The sequence below is a fragment of the Oryx dammah genome, unplaced genomic scaffold (assembly GCF_014754425.2).
Source record: "Oryx dammah isolate SB20612 unplaced genomic scaffold, SCBI_Odam_1.1 HiC_scaffold_3, whole genome shotgun sequence".
Taxonomy (NCBI): domain Eukaryota; kingdom Metazoa; phylum Chordata; class Mammalia; order Artiodactyla; family Bovidae; genus Oryx; species Oryx dammah.
Window position 1 is genome coordinate 80,462,317 of NW_024070187.1, and position 16,812 is coordinate 80,479,128.

At 35.8% G+C, this 16,812-nt stretch overlaps 1 protein-coding gene across 1 annotated transcript in view; it reads right to left on the reverse strand.

The window, feature by feature from the left end:
- Nucleotides 1–2,388, reverse strand: part of LOC120861596 (ephrin type-A receptor 5) — a 126,833-nt gene extending 124,445 nt beyond the window's left edge. The window contains exon 1 of the mRNA XM_040237320.1: nucleotides 2,356–2,388. Coding sequence (XP_040093254.1) covers nucleotides 2,356–2,388 — 33 coding nt within the window. The remainder of the gene's footprint in view (nucleotides 1–2,355) is intronic.
- Between the last annotated feature and the right edge of the window lie 14,424 nt (nucleotides 2,389–16,812).

A 16,812-nucleotide genomic window follows, 5' to 3' on the forward strand; every position in this document is an offset into this window, starting at 1 on the left:
GAACCCGGGTCTCCTGCATTGCAGGCAGATTCTTTAACAACTGAGGTACCAGGGAGTGAAGTCGAAGTGAAGTCGCTCAGTCGTGTCCGACTCTTTGCGACCCCATGGACTGTAGCCTACAAGGCTCCTCTGTCCATGGTATTTTCCAGGCAAGAGTACTGGAGTGGGTTGCCATTTCCCTCTCCAGGGGATCTTCCCCACCCAGGGATCGAACCCAGGCCTCCCGAATTGCAGGCAGATGCTTTACCACCTCAGCCACCAGGGAAACCTTGAGGTACCAGGGAAACCCCCCAAATTGTGTTACGAAGGGTTTATTTATACATGTACCCACAAATATAAACCTAGAGACAGAAAGAAAATAGAGATATACAAATTATAGACTAGTAATATGGAGAACCTTGTCATTTCAAATACTAAGTGATTTTTTGTTATACATAACCTGAGAACTACACAATGACCTTAAAAGTTATGAATATATACAGGATGTAGAAAAATTAAGTACAATTTATACAGCTCTCAAAATACTGTTCAGTCAAATAAGATCTAAACCTCTCTCTCCTAGCAAACTATCATCACTACAGTTTTGAGAACATCACTGAACTGTACCACATTTTATACAGTGTAAGTCAGATTTTTATTCTTCACAAAGATTTTATTATAGCAAAATATTTTAAACCTGTCTAGAATCTGTGGGAATAAAAGTACATGGAATTTTGTTTAAAATCTTTAAAAATTATCCTGAAACACACAGAGCAATGAAACCGTACATATTGACTTTCAATAAATCCAAAATGTGATTTCAGACATTAAGTATTATAGATAATAAACTTCATAGAACCTCATTTCTTTAGACATGAAATTAAATGGAGCGCTATTGCTTGATTCTGTTCAACTGACACAGATGTGAAAAATGGCATCACAAGAGATGCACATAAATCGTATTCCTTAGATGGCGCCTCTCAGAATTCTAGCTGCCATCAGAAAGACAGAAGTAAAAGGTGTTAATGAGGGAAAACTAATGAGCTCATTGAAATCACAAGACAGACATCAAGACTATATCTTACCTAAGAACATTTACATTAGAGTGTTACATGTAACCTTAGTTCATTCATTTAATCTCACTTTTGCCCCTCTCAAAATGCATATAAATTGTACTTTGCTTCTGATTTTCTTAATCAGCTTTGTCTCTCATTAAACTACTTATAGTTTCTTCATGAAGTCATCCAGGTATCAGTGTTATTTATTATAAATGGTTACTAAATGTCATGCTTAATATTTCATGGGAAAAAAAATCTCAATTAACCAAATGAAAATAACAAAAATGATTAATTTATTGTAAGAAGATTAAATGTATTTCCTTTGAATTAATAAATCAGAAAAGAGCATTAAAAAAGCTCTTCCCTGAAAAAGGAAACCAAAATGCCTCATTATCTCTGTTTTAGATATTCTTATTTTTTAAGAGTTCTCCAATGCAAATCACAAACATATTTCTAATCCCTGGCCTTGAATCATTTATAAAAGACCTATTTCTGCATCATATAGTCCAACAGGGCCCTGCTAGCAAATCAAAAGAATGGACAAGAAAAAGGAATAATATCTTGCATTTTGAAAGATAATAAGGCAAGAAATTAACAGTCTTTGTCTGTACAAAGTCCAAGGTACCACAAATATTATTAAAAATGCAAACCAAGCAGCACTTGACAAGACAGCTTAATAGGTACTGCTTTGGGGGATAATTTCTAAGTGTGTGCTTAAGAATGTTACTCCTCTGAATATTCTCAATTAAGAAGAGAAAAACTGTAATTTTCTTTGATGTTAGAATATATCATGGTGGGATTTTATTTATCTTTCTTTTCAAGTGTCCAAAATATAAATGAAGGCTAACATTTTCTATTTCTAATGAATGAATAGGAGTAATTTCATTTAAATAATTATGGCCATAAGCCATTCAGAGACTCAAAAAGGTAATACAGATGCATTTCCAATAAATAGCTGCTCCTATCTAGACAAATACACTAAGAAACAAACAAAAATATTTCCTTTATTTTGGACTGGCTAGCTGAAATAAAATGCTGAATTCTTTGAAGTAGTCTTCCCTTTTTAATACAAAGAAGACATCTTGCTATCCTCAGCAAATATCTTATTTACAAAGAATAAACAAGTGGATGAAGAGAAAGTAACACTCTCCAAGAACTTAAGATCACAACAGGTATATTCCTAGACACTTTTGCAAATGTCATGTCAATGAATTACCATAATTTAAAGAAGAGCATAGACAGAAAATGTAATATTTTCAGTGTAATTTTGTTGGAATTCCTATGATTCCATAGCATAATAAAAGTATTTGTTAATTACTGTAAGTGAGGTGCCTGGGCAGTTTGGACACATCGTCACTGCACATAATTTAGTGGGTTTAGTTCTATTCTTCAGGTCCCACTACTCCTCAAACCCCACGCTCTAAGCCTAGACTTTTCTCTGTGTTTGCTTTTTCCTCATTCCTATTTCTTTGACTTAATATTAAAGAACTGATTACACAACCAGCTTGAGCTAGCTTAATTTCTCTCTCAAACTTTTGGGCTTGCTTCTTTCCCCACTGGCCACTGAAAACAAATCAGTTTCATTCTAATCCCATGTTTGGCCAGGCATCAAAAGTCAGCCACATTCATCAGAGAAGTGGGAAAAAAAAGGACTGGGTTTCATATCCATATGTGTATCATGGAGTTACCAACTTTTCCTATGCACGCTATTAAGAGCTGTTTTCTCCCTGCCTGCTTCTCATAGCCCTATTTGATTTCTTCCCCCAAGCTCATACTATCTCCTATATTTTTAGTATTTATTTCATTTCCAAGCCCCTAGTCTGTACAACACCTTGTGTGCATTCACAGTTTAAAACAGTGACTCAGGACACTTAGCCTAGATTAAGTCTCCCCTTATATTATGTCCCCAAATACACATGAAGAATCATCAAGTGAACAGAGACATTTTGACCTTTCAGATTATGGGGACGCCTGGTATTTAGTTCTGTTGTCATTGTTGTGTGTTTATATGTTTCTACATAGAGATTAATTTACTGAGGCTAAAGTACAGTGATCAGAAACACTAGCAGTGGCCTGCATATACATGCTTAACTGGTCTTGTATAAAGGAAAGATTATCAGCCTGAAGTCCTAGAATTAGTCCCTGCTTTTACAGTACCTCGATGCATAAACCAAGAATTAACTACTGGTATACTGGTTACATGAGAAGGCAATGGCACCCCATTCCAGTACTCTTGCCTGGAAAATCCCATGGACGGAGGAGCCTGGTGGGCTGCAGTCCATGGGGTCGCTAAGAGTCGGACACGACTGAGCGACCTCACTTTGACTTTTCACTTTCATGCATTGGAGAAGGAAATGGCAACCCACTCCAGTGTTCTTGCCTGGAAAGTCCCGGGGATGGGGGAGCCTGGTGGGCTGCCGTCTCTGGGGTCGCACAGAGAAGTCGCTTCAGTCATGTCCGACTCTGTGCGATCCCTAGATGGCAGCCCACCAGGTTCCCCTGTCCCTGGGATTCTCCAGGCAAGAACACTGGAGTGGGTTGCCATTTCCTTCTCCAATGCATGAAAGTGAAAAGTGAAAGTGAAGTCACTGAGTCGTGTCCAACCCTCAGCGACCCCATGGACTGCAGCCCACCAGGCTCCTCCGTCCATGGGATTTTCCAGGCAAGAGTACTGGAGTGGGGTGCCATTGCCTTCTCCGATAAAACATCACAAGTGGCCTTAAAAGATCTACTTCCATTGTTTACTTTAGAAATGAGAAAAATTAAAGACCAGATTTCTCAAGCTCACAAAATACTACCCTGAGCATCTCCTCTGTCCATCCCCTGTCTGTGCCTCTGCCTTCTTATTAGCATGTCTGTCCCTGAAGTCTGGATTTGTGTGTGGGATTCCTTGATTCACTACATTAATTTTACTCCACTCTGTTGAAACTAAATTGACATTTTCTTTCAGACATGATTTAACTATAACTAATTCTTTTTCTTCCTTTCTCCCTTCTATCTTTCCTTTCTCTCTATATATATTAATACTCTGAAACAGATATGAAAGTAAAGACACAATTCTCTTTTTCTCTACTATATCTCAGAATATGATACCATAAGACACAGGGTAGGAAACTCAGTAAATATTTTATAATGAATGAATTAATATCAAACATATATATATTCCTCCTAAGTTCAGACATATGTTAATATGAAATTTGAAATAATTCAAACATGGTAAATAAATGATTATATGATTTGCTTTTTGTTTTACTTTGAACAAAAATAAATTTTGTTCTCTGTAAATTGTCTGAACTTTATAAATTCAAATAAAGGAATATTTATAAGCTCATATTTTTGAAAGTTAGTCTTCAGTGAAAACTTCTAGGAATTTAAGACATTATTTTTATTTTTATTTTAATCACACAACTACTTTCAGTTTAGTATTGTATATTAACCTGTAGAACTAGCTTTCTTTAGCATTATATTTTCCCAGTTATAACTTAAGAGCTTAGTATAGATTTATTAGATACTTTTAGTATAAAATGTTTTAACATATTCAGTTTTTATTTTTCACTCACTAACCTTTTTCATAATTCTATACAGATTAAAAGCCTAGAAGGTAGCATATCAGTTACTGGCACTGTACCTTCTTTCCTTTTTGGTCAAACAATATTACGACCATCTTAATCATTTTACATGGCAGAGCAATGTTAAAACATAGCTAGGTGTCAACTGCTTCCAGCTTTACTCTGCAATGTCCAAAGCATAACTTTGCAACAAGACCTTATCACATAAATGCTTCTTTGAATATAGTGTTAACTGTCCTAAAACTCAGCACTCAGAAAACTAATCTTGTCCCATCAATTTATGGCAAATAGATGGGGAAACAGTGGAAACAGTGTCAGACTTTATTTTGAGGGGCTCCAAAATCACTGCAGTTCGTGACTGCAGCCATGAAATTTAAAGGACACTTGCTCATTGGAAGAAAAGCTATGAGCAAACTAGACAGCATATTAAAAGCAGAGACATTACTTCACCAGCAAAGATCCATCTAGTCAAAACTATGTTTTTTCCAGTAGTCATGTATGGATGTAAGTGTTGGACTATAAAGAAAGGTGAGTGCTGAAGAATTGATGCTTTTGAACTGTGGTGTTGGAAAAGACTCTCGAGGGTGCCTTGGACTGCAAGGAGATCCAATCAGTCCATCCTAAAGGAAATTAGTCCTGAATATTCATTGGAAGGACTGATGCTGAGGCTGAAACTCCAATACTTTGGTCACCTGATACAGAGAGCTGACTCATCGGAAAAGACCCTGATGCTGGGAAAGACTGAACGTGGGAGGAAAGGGGGATGACAGAGGATGAGATGGTAGGATGGCATCACTGACTCAATGGACGTGAGTTTGAGTAAGTTCCAGGAGTTGGTAATGGACAGGGAAGTCTGGCATGCAGCAGTCCATGGAGTCACAAAGAGTCAGACATGCCTGAGCGACTGAACTGAACTGTCCATTATCCTTTAATATCACAACATTCTGTACAATGCATTTTGAAATGCTCCACGGAAAATTAATTCTAGGCTTCTCACTTTGTTCAAAAAACTGTTAGATATCATTTATTATTTTTTTCTTTGTATGTGCAGTATGTTTGCTAACATCACTGAAGATATCCTGGCCTCATATTACTAATTAACTGCTGCTTTTAAAACAGTAGCACCTATCCAAGATCTTAGAAAGTGCCTGGGAAATGGTTTGACTCTGTGCTCAAATTCATAATTCTGGCATTTTACCCCTTTTAACTAGTGATCAACACATTCCAATTGCTACTGTGTCATAAGTTTACCTAAAGTCTAGAATTTCTGGAAGCTTCCTGCTCTTTCAAAACTTAGATGAAATACCACATGAAAAATGAGAAATTTCAAACAAACCAGAGATCTTTTGTTTCTCTATGTTTTTATAGTAATTTATACTTTTAATATCATATTTTTTAGATTATTGCATTTTTTCAATTTTGCTATACTGATTAAAATTAGGTAAAATATACTCAAGAACATAAATGAATTGCTTACTTTCTCATTTTCTTATTTCCTCAGTTTCTCATTATGATAAACGATTACTAATATTCTTCCTGGGCTTCCCTGGTGCCTCAGTGGTAAATAATCCACCTGCCAATGTATGAGACACAGGTTTAACCCTTGGGTCAGGAAGATCCTCTGGAGAAGGAAATGGCAATCCATTCCAGGATTCTTGCCTGGGAAATCCCAAGGACAGAGAAGCCTGGTGGGCCACAATCCATGGTGCTGCAAGTGTCAGACATGACATAGCAACTAAACAACAAAAAATATTATTCATCATAACATTTTGTAAGACTTGCTATGCTTATGTAAAATCATTACGTTTTTCCTTCCTGTTGGATGTACAACTGAGCTCATTTATCTCTATGTGCATGCAGATATCTGCCACTACCTAATACATTCAACCCAGGACATTTCTTCTGAGAGAAAATAGGATAGAAAAATTCTCACAGAATAACAGACTTAGGATCATTATAATGGTAAAAAAAAAAAAAAAAGTTGAGAATTCTATTATTGTTGGGACAGACTTTTTTGTCTGTTCTTACTACCTCTGATGTGTTACCATCCACTAGAAGCCATTCATCAATAAAAAGAAACACTGTATTATTAAGGCCAGTGCATGCTGCACACACATATGAGTCCCTAAGCCTCCTGCCTGTCCAGTGGCTGCCCAAATGCTTAAACAGCGAGAGTCGAGTAGAAAACCAAATTTTTACTTGGGAGATACTACAATGCTTTAAAAGAAACTTTATTATAATTCAAAGATAATTATGGAATGTGTGAAAATCTCAAAGCTATATTATAGGAACAACAAATCAGAGCTACAGCTAGTCAACCTACATTTAAGAATATTAATTTTCTCATTATGCACTGTATACATGACGTAATCATACAGAACACAACCACATCATTTTTCAGAGGAGTAAACAGATCTAGAGAGACTGATGTTTTTAGTGCCAAATTAACGTTTCAGATCAGAGCTCTCTGATACTAATTTTTTCTTTTAGAAGGGTTAAAATTCTAATGTATAAAATATAGTTGCACATGAGGTAATACTAACCATTATAAGAGAAAATTTTTCATTACCTGATGAACTAGGTATTTACATTTTCATAACATAAAACTGTGGGCCTTTGTTGTGGAATTCTAGCACCCATCTTTCCTTGCTCAGTTTAGTAATTTTTTTATCAAGACAACACAAGTCCATTGAGCAACAGAAACATATCAGTTTTTATGCATAATCACCAGGACAAGATGGTTTTAAAAGAAAGATATTTGTAGTTTTAGTTTCTGTTTCAGAAATTAAATCTAAAAGCTATGGGTTTTAGTAAAATAAATATGACAAAATGTATCAACTTTCAGTGAAAATCATTTGAATCAATAATCTTGTTACATTTCCTCAATAATATGTTAGTGGAAAAAAGATTGCATCAAATAGGTGTTTTTGTTGTCTAAAACGTCTTTAAAATTCATGAATATGAAATAACAATATTGTTAGAAATGACTCAATTAATTTTCTATGTATGAAATAAAGCTGTAGTCAATTACTTTATTGCCCACAGAATAGTACAAATATTTATGGGCTCAAATTCAATTTGTGAAACAAAATCACTTGAGAAAGATAGAGTTGAAAACTTTCAAGTTTATATGGATATTTTCAGATGGAAATTTATAGACAATTGAGCATCTGTCTACAACACTAAATAAGAATCTTGAAGAGATTTTTTTTCACCTGGAAAAACAATTCATATTTTTTCTAATGTTGCAGTCAGCATTTTTTTTTTCAAAAAGGAAAAAAAACATATGGATTCTTTCTTCATTTATTCTTTTTTAAAGTTTTTTTAAATGTGGATCATTTTTAAAGTCTTTGTTGAATTTGTAACCATACTGCTTCTGTTTTATGCATTTTGGCCACAAGGCATGTGGGATTTAACTCCCCAACCAGGAATCAAACCTGAACTCTGTACTAGAAGGTGAAGTCTTAACCACTGGACCACCAGAGAAGTCCCTCTTCATTTATTTTTTAAAAAATATCCAAGTGCACAAGAAATGAATAAGAGATTGGAAAAAGCAAAAGCAAAATATCAGATAAGCATTCACAGAGAAGTTTATCACTTAAACAAAAAGGTATTACTTAAAAAATACTGTAATGAATATTATCTAAAAACAAAAAATAAAAAGTATATATCATGACTGCTTCTATATTTGTCATTCCAGTTTTAAGAAAATATATATGGAACAGTTTCACATTATATAAAATAATAAAAGATATCTGAATACCTCAAGTTTATAATTGGCTTTTTTCTTGAAAAATCTACTTACAAAAACAAATTCAAACGTCAATTGGTCAATAATAATTTTAAAAGGTCGAATGAGCTACGTGAATATGTATGCCCAAAATTAGCAAATTAATAAACTCAATTAAAATCTCCCATTAAATATGGCATGTTTGTGATTTGTGCCATGTAAAATTTATTTAAAAGCTGTTAGAAATGGATTTATAAGCCACTGATCTAGTTTAGCTCCATTTTATACAATATATTGAGATGCTTCCATTTTTATGTGATAGTATCTTGCTGCTGTTGCTGCTGCTGCTGCTGCTAAGTCACTTCAGTCATGTCTGACTCTGTGCGACCCCATAGATGGCAGACCACCAGGCTCCGCTGTCCCTGGGATTCTCCAAGCAAGGACACTGGAGTGGGTTGCCATTTCCTTCTCCAATTGATGAAAGTTAAAAGTGAAAGTGAAGTCGCTCAGTCGTGTCCAACTCTTAGTGACCCCATGGACCACAGCCCACCAGGCTCCTCTGTCCATGGGATTTTCCAGGCAAGTGTACTAGAGTGGGTTGCCATTGCCTTCTCCAGATAGTATCTTACCCTGTATATTTTCTGTCCTGTTACACCAAGAAATAGTCCAACATTTGATAACCTGTAAAAGTGTAGTAATATAAATAATCTTTTGTGTACTCTTGCATAAGTTCACCTAGTCTGTGAGTTCATATCTTTACAAAAAGATGAAAGTGATCTCAATTTACAAATTTGCATTAGTGAGAGTGTTACACATTTACCAAGGAGATTTTAAGATCTAAGGAGTCGTATGTTTCTCCTGTGTTTCAGGGTTTCACGGTGGACACACACACAGAGACACTGATACAGACACTCACACACAGACTCACAATGAAGAATTCTTTCCTGACAGTCATTATGAGATGTTAGAGAATGGTCTCAATAACACTTAAAATTTTAGAGTGGCATTACTATTCTCTTCGATACAAATACTGTCCTGTTACAGACAGCTAAATATTCTACGAGGATGCCTTCTTTTTGAAGCAATATGAAAGTTTAGGTAAATGAGGAAAAACACTGTTTCCCTTGGGATTGAGTTTAATGAAAATAGATTAACCTTTAGTGCATTTAATGTTGTAGGCAAAATAGATACAATATACACTTACTATTCTGACTTTAAAAAAAATTTTTTTAAAAGGAAAAAATATTTCAGTAAACCATTTGCAACACTGGATGATTTATCCAGCCTAAAACATATACCAGAAAACATAATGTTGTCTGTGGTTCTGGTCTTTACACCACCCTCATTTCTCAATAGATATTACATTTCTGGTGCAGGCTTTACAAACAGCACCCATAATCAACTCCATGTCTCACTTTAATCATGTTCTTGTAATCACTGGCTATTCAACACAAATCTCCATCTCAGTTTTTGTTGGGAAACAACCACATTGGCGCTTTGAGTTTATTCAAGTTTAAGTGATTATATTGCCATCATATGGATTAAAGTTCACAGCATCCACTTGCCACAGTGGTATTAAGGACACTGTAGAAATGGAGGGTGTCTATAGTTACTTTATTGTACAATCAGAAGCTGGAACTTCCATATGGAACAGCTTTATTTTTCAGAACCCCAGGGCTGCTTCTTTGAGATGGAAGTAAAACAAGAAAAAGCCATGGATCTACTGAAATTTCTTCCTTTGTATTTGTTGGGCCTTTTCTGGCTAAAACTCTTCTTTCAACAAAAAACAGCTACTTAAGTAAAAGTATACATTTTAGTAAAAACTTAATATGAAAACTTTGAGTGTCTCTTGATAGTTCTAAAATGACAATTCCAATTTTTTAGCATTCATTTTTACATGTTTTTGACCATTAGTTTAACACAAATTTAACTCTGGCCTACATTAAATTATAGAGTTTTTATTAATTTAACAAGGTTTGCTAGTTGAAGATAGTGATTGACATACTTATAGAAATTTTCTATCAACTCAATCTAAATATTTTATTGTATTTTATTAATGAATTTGAGAATTACTGTGAAATGGATTTTTTTCTGAGAATGCTAAGAATTCTAGACAATGTCTGTAAAAACCTTTAAAGCGTTAGTGAAATTACAGTAGAAGGAAAGATAAATTTCATATTTGTTCTTCCTACTTGGATCTTCTGCCAGTATTTTTCCTGTATCTTCTTATATTAACCATTAATCATCTCGAGACCTTTTTCCCTATGTTCAGTTCAGTTCAGTTCAGTTGCTCAGTCATGTCCAACTCTTTACAACCCCATGAATCGCAGCATGCCAGGCCTCCCTGTCCATCACCAACTCCAGAAATTCACTCAGACTCACGTCCATCGAGTCAGTGATGCCATGCAGCCATCTCATCCTGGGTGGTCCCCTTCTCCTCCTGCCCGCAATCCCTCCCAGCATCAAAATCTTTTCCAGTGAGTCAACTCTTTGCATGAGGTAGCCAAAGTACTGGAGTTTCAGCTTTAGCATCATTCCTTCCAAAGAAATCCCAGGGTTGATCTCCTTCAGAATGGACTGGTTGGACCTCCTTGCAGTCCAAGGGACTCTCAAGAGTCTTCTCCAACACCACAGTTCAAACGCATCAATTCTTTGGCACTCAGCCTTCTTCACAGTCCAACTCTCACATCCAAACATGATCACAGGAAAAACCATAGCCTTGACTAGACGGATCTTAGTCGGCAAAGTAATGTCTCTGCTTTTGAATATACTATCTAGGTTGGTCATAACTTTTCTTCCAAGGAGAAAGCGTCTTTTAATTTCATGGCTGCAGTCACCATCTGCAGTGATTTTGGAGCCCAAAAAAATAAAGTCTGACACTGTTTCTACTGTTTCCCCGTCTATTTCCCATGAAGTGATGGGACCGGATGCCATGATCTTCGTTTTCTGAATGTTGACCTTTAAGCCAACTTTTTCACTCTCCTCTTTTACTTTCATCAAGAGGCTTTGTAGTTCCTCTTCACTTTCTGCCATAAGGGTGGTGTCATCTGCATATGTGAGATTATTGATATTTTTCCCAGCAATCTTGATTCCAGCTTGTGCTTCTTCCAGCCCAGCGTTTCTCATGATGTACTCTGCATAGAAGTTAAATAAGCAGGGTGACAATATACAGCCTTGACGGACTCCTTTTCCTATTTGGAACCAGTCTGTTGTTCCATGTCCAGTTCTAATTGTTGCTTCCTGACCTGCATACAGATTTCTCAAGAGGCAGGTCAGGTGGTCTGGTATTTCCATCTCTTTCAGAATTTTCCACAATTTCTTGTGATCCACACAGTCAAAGGCTTTGGCACAGTCAATAAAGCAGAAATAAATGTTTTTCTGGAACTCTCTTGCTTTTTCCATGATCCAGCGGATGTTGGCAATGTGATCTCTGGTTCCTATGCCTTTTCTAAAACGAGCTTGAACATCAAGGATTTCATGGTTCGTGTATTGCTGAAGCCTGGCTTGGAGAATTTTGAGCATCACTTTAATAGCATATGAGATGAGTGCAATTGTGCAGTAGTTTGAGCATTTTTTGGCATTGGCTTTCTTTGGAATTGGAATGAAAACTGACCTTTCCCAGTCCTGTGGCCACTGCTGAGTTTTCCAAATTTGCTGGCATATTGAGTGCAGCACTTTCACAGCATCATCTTTCAGGATTTGAAACAGCTCAACTGGAATTCCATCACCTCCACTAGCTTTGTTCGTAGTGATGCTTTCTAAGGCCCACTTGACTTCACATTCCAAGATGTCTGACTCTAGATGAGTGATCACATCATCATGATTATCTGGGTCGTGAAGATCTTTTTTGTACAGTTCTTCCATGTATTCTTGCCACCTCTTCTTAATATCTTCTGCTTCTGTTAAGTCCATACCATTTCTGTCCTTTATCGAGCCCATCTTTGCATGAAATGTTCCCTTGGTATCTCTCATTTTATTAAAGAGATCTCTAGTCTTTCCCATTCTTTTCTTTTCCTCTATTTCTTTGCATTGATCGGTGAAGAAGGCTTTCTTATCTCTTCTTGCTATTCTTTGGAACTCTGCATTCAGATGCTTATATCTTTCCTTTTCTCCTTTGCTTTTCGCCTCTTTTTTTCACAGCTATTTGTAAGGCCTCCCCAGACAGCCATTTTGCTTTTTTGCATGAACAGTGAAATTAATTTTGCACTGGGGTTTTAATCTTAAAATTGAACCAAGTTTTTAATTGCCTTTTTCTCTCCTTATCAACACAATCCCTTTTGCCAGTATACAAGTAAGAGGAAACAAAAATATAGGAAATACAGACATCAGGTAAATCTAGTTATAGTACAGAAATATAAATTTTCTATATAGAGAGGAACTAAATTAAATTTAGAATTATAGCCTAAAGGATCTTATTAATATTTGAGACTTCTACAGCTACTTATAGATGGACTATAAACAGGACTCTGAATATGATAAAGGATATATCCATAATTGCAGAAGGTCACTGTCACTGACTTCCTTTGATTGTTCTATTTGCTATATAACTAATAGGTATCAAACTGATACATGTACATACATATTCATTTGTTGTTGTTCAGTCGTCAAGTCATGTACGATTCTTTGTGACCCCACGGATTGCAGCACACCAGGCTTACCAGTTTCTCATCATCACATATGTCCACTCTTATTTAGATTCTTTTCCCATATAGGCCATTACAGAGTACTGAGTATCATTCCCTGTTCTATATAGTGGGTCCATATTAGTTAGCTATTCTAATATTATCTACTATATAGTGTGTATACATATATAACTGATTATTCGTTGTACACCTGAAACTAACACAACATTGTAAATTAAATATACATCTATATTTTTTAATTCACAATAAGATATTAATACATAGTTCCTACTCTTGGAAATTTCAGACTCTTTGATAATATTTCCCTATTTTACTTTTGGCAGCTTACTGAACACGGGATACTTTTTGTAATTTAAATGTGTGTTTATTTGGGAAAATGTAGGCACATACGGAATCAAGTTTAGAAAGGTTACAGGAAACAGGAACTCATCCATGATGCTGAAGGGAGAATACATTGGTAGCCAAATTTATGGAGCTGTTTGGCAATACATGATAAATTTAACACTTTCTTAACTAGGAATTTCACATACGACTAGAGATAGATATGCCAAGATAATAATTCCAATGTTGTACCGGCCAAACATTTTAAACCACTGTCATCACTAAGAATGAATAAAATATGTTATATTCTTACTATATACCATTATAGAAAAGTTAATATTCATTCATTTATATAAAGATTTCAAATACATAATGATGACAGGGACATGAAATTTTAAATACAGTGAAACACTTATCTTTACTTTAAATATAAACAAAACTACTATGAATTATGTTTTATTACACCCATATAATCATATGGTGCTGAACAGGAAGAATACACTAAATTCATGAGTCTAGATCAATAAAAAGGATGCAATTTGAAGAATGCAGAGAAAGACTGAATAAAAAGTAGTCAGAACCTATATTTCATGCAAAGATGGGCACAATAAAGGATAGAAATGGTATGGACCTAACAGAAGCAGAAGATATTAAGAAGAGGTGGCAAGAATACACAGAACTATACAAAACAGATCTTAATGATCCAGGTAACCACAGTGGTGTGATCACTCACCTAGAACCAAATATCCCTGAGTGTAAAGCCAAGTGGGACCTTAGGAAGCATCACAACAAAGCTAGTGGAGGTGATGGAATTCCAGCTGAGCTATTTCAAATCCTAAAAGATGATGCTGTTAAAGTGCTGTACCCAATATTGCCAGCAAATTTGAAAACTCAGCAGTAGCTACAGGACTGGAAAAGGTCAGTTTCCATTCCAATCCCAAAGAAAGGCAATACTAAAATATTCAAACTACCATACAATTACACTCATTGTGATGTGACAGCAAGGAAATGCTCAAAATTCTTCAAGCTAGGCTTCTGTTGTTCATGAACCAAGAAATTCCAGATGTACAAGCTGGATTTAGAAAAGGTAGAGGACAGGGATCAAATTGCCAACATCCACTGGACCATAGAAAAAGCAAGAGAATTCCAGAAAAACATCTATTTCTGCTTCACTGACTATGCTAAAGCCTTTGACTGCATGGATCACAACAAACTGGAAAATTCTTAAAGCGATCAGAATACCAGACTATCTTACCTGTCTCCTGAAAAACTTGTGTGCAGGACAAGAAGCAACAGTTAGAACTGGACATGGAACAATGGACTGATTCAAAATTAGGGAAGGAGTATATCAAGACTGTATACTGTCACCTTGCTTATTTAACTTATATTTAGAGTATCATGTGAAATCCTGGGATGGATGACTCACAAGCTGTAATCAAGATTTCTGAGAGAAACATCAACAACCTCAGATATGCAGATGATACCACTCTTATGGCAGAAAGCAAAGAGGAAGTAAGGAGCCTCTTGATAAGGGTGAAAAAGGAGAGTGAAAAAACTGGCTTAAAATTTAACATTCAAAATACTAAGATCGTGGCATACAGTCCCATAATTTCATGGCAAATTGAAGGGGAAAAGTGAAAACAGTGACAGTTTTATTTTCCTGGGCTCCAAATCAGTGCAGATGATTACTGCAGCCTTGAAATTAAAAAACACTTGCTCCTTGGAAGAAAAGCTTTGACAAACCTAGACAGCATCTTAAAAAGCAGAGACATCACTTAGCCAACAAAGGTCCATCTAGTCAAAGGTATGTTTTTCCAGTAGTCATGTACAGATATGACAGCTGGCCCATAAAGTAGGCTGAGTGCCAAAGATTTAATGCTTTCAAATTGTGGTACTGGAGAAGACTCTTGAGACAGCAAGGCGATCAAATCAGTCAATCTTACACACAATTAACCCTGAATATTCTTTGGAAGGACCAATGCTGAAGATGAAGCTACAGTATTTTGGTCATCTGATTCAAACAGACAACTCATTGGAAAAGTCCCTGATGCTGGGAACGATTTTAGGCAGAAGGAAAAGGGGGCATCAGAGGATAAGATGGCTGGATGGCATCATCAACTCAATGGACATGAGCCTGAGTAAACAACAGGAGACAGTGAAGGACAGGGAAGCCTGGCATGCTGCAGTTGCAGAGGTCTAAAAGAGCCAGACATGACTCAGTGATTAAACAAGAAAGATGCAACTAGAATCCCATTATGTATTTTCTGGAGTGCAAGTGTTTATTTGCAAGACAACTATGAGGCTCTTCCTTCTGTATCTGTTTTTAAGATAATATTGAAAGCTTTGAGAACTGTACACACATATATAAAATAAATCTGTATAGTATTCACATTATTATAGTAAAGCTAAGCAATAAATTATCTTATTTAGCTTTATATGTTATACCACTCTCCATGCTTTTATTGCCAGAGAACTCTCTTATTTATAACACACCTGAGCATTCTGTAGAAATACACAGAACATATTTTGGGAAATACAATTAAGGTGTTGACTGATAATTGCTTAGGGGTAGGAACTGACTGGGATACTGTATAATAGCTTAAATTTTGACTCTTCCCCACTGACACATTTTTCATAATGCCTAATTTATACTCTTGCCAGTTTACATATATGCATCCTTCTCCAATGGATTCATTTTATGACAAAGAAACCTATTCTCAATTATCAGCATATCCTCACTATTTAGAATTATTCATGGAGAAATGTACAAATTCAATATGTTATCATTGTTTATATGTAAGAATGAATGAATGAAAAATGAATGAATGAATGGAAATTCCAAAAGCACTTGATTGACTCTTTGCTTTACTCAGTGGTTTGCAGGGATGTACAGCAATGGAACTGAAAGAACTTTTGAGTGAGTTATTTCTCCCTATCTCTTCTAAAAGCAACTTAGTCAAAGAACACTTGGCATGTCAACCTTGAAATGTTGCCAGCCTTTTGCTCTGGCCACTATTTTTTTCCTCTCAATAATAACTCTCACCAGAAGATGGCAAGGAAAGAAAGAAAAGGTTAAACTCAATTCTGTCAAATGTTGTTAAGACTTGGCAGCTCCAGGAAAGGTTTTATATTGAAGAGAATTGAATCTAGTGAAATAGGGGGGCTGCCCAAATCACTGTGAATTTCATTTATCTGTGTATTTCTCTCCATAATTATCACAGAAAAGTGACAGTTGACAAGCCCATGGAAGCCTCAGAAGACTGCAAAATTGTATTTCGTGGCAAAAACATAACATTTAAAAACTTCAGTGACTCGCACAAAAGCAAGATTTATTCAGGTGATGTTGAGATTTGCTCTAACCAGTTTCTTTTCTGTTCACATAAAATGGAATGTTAAAGTTATAATGGTATGGTAGCTGAAATTTCTATCTTGATAAGATCTAATTAGTTGAACTAAATGTTAAGTTCAAACACTGGGACCGAGATTATCTTTCACTTATCCCCCAGAAAGAC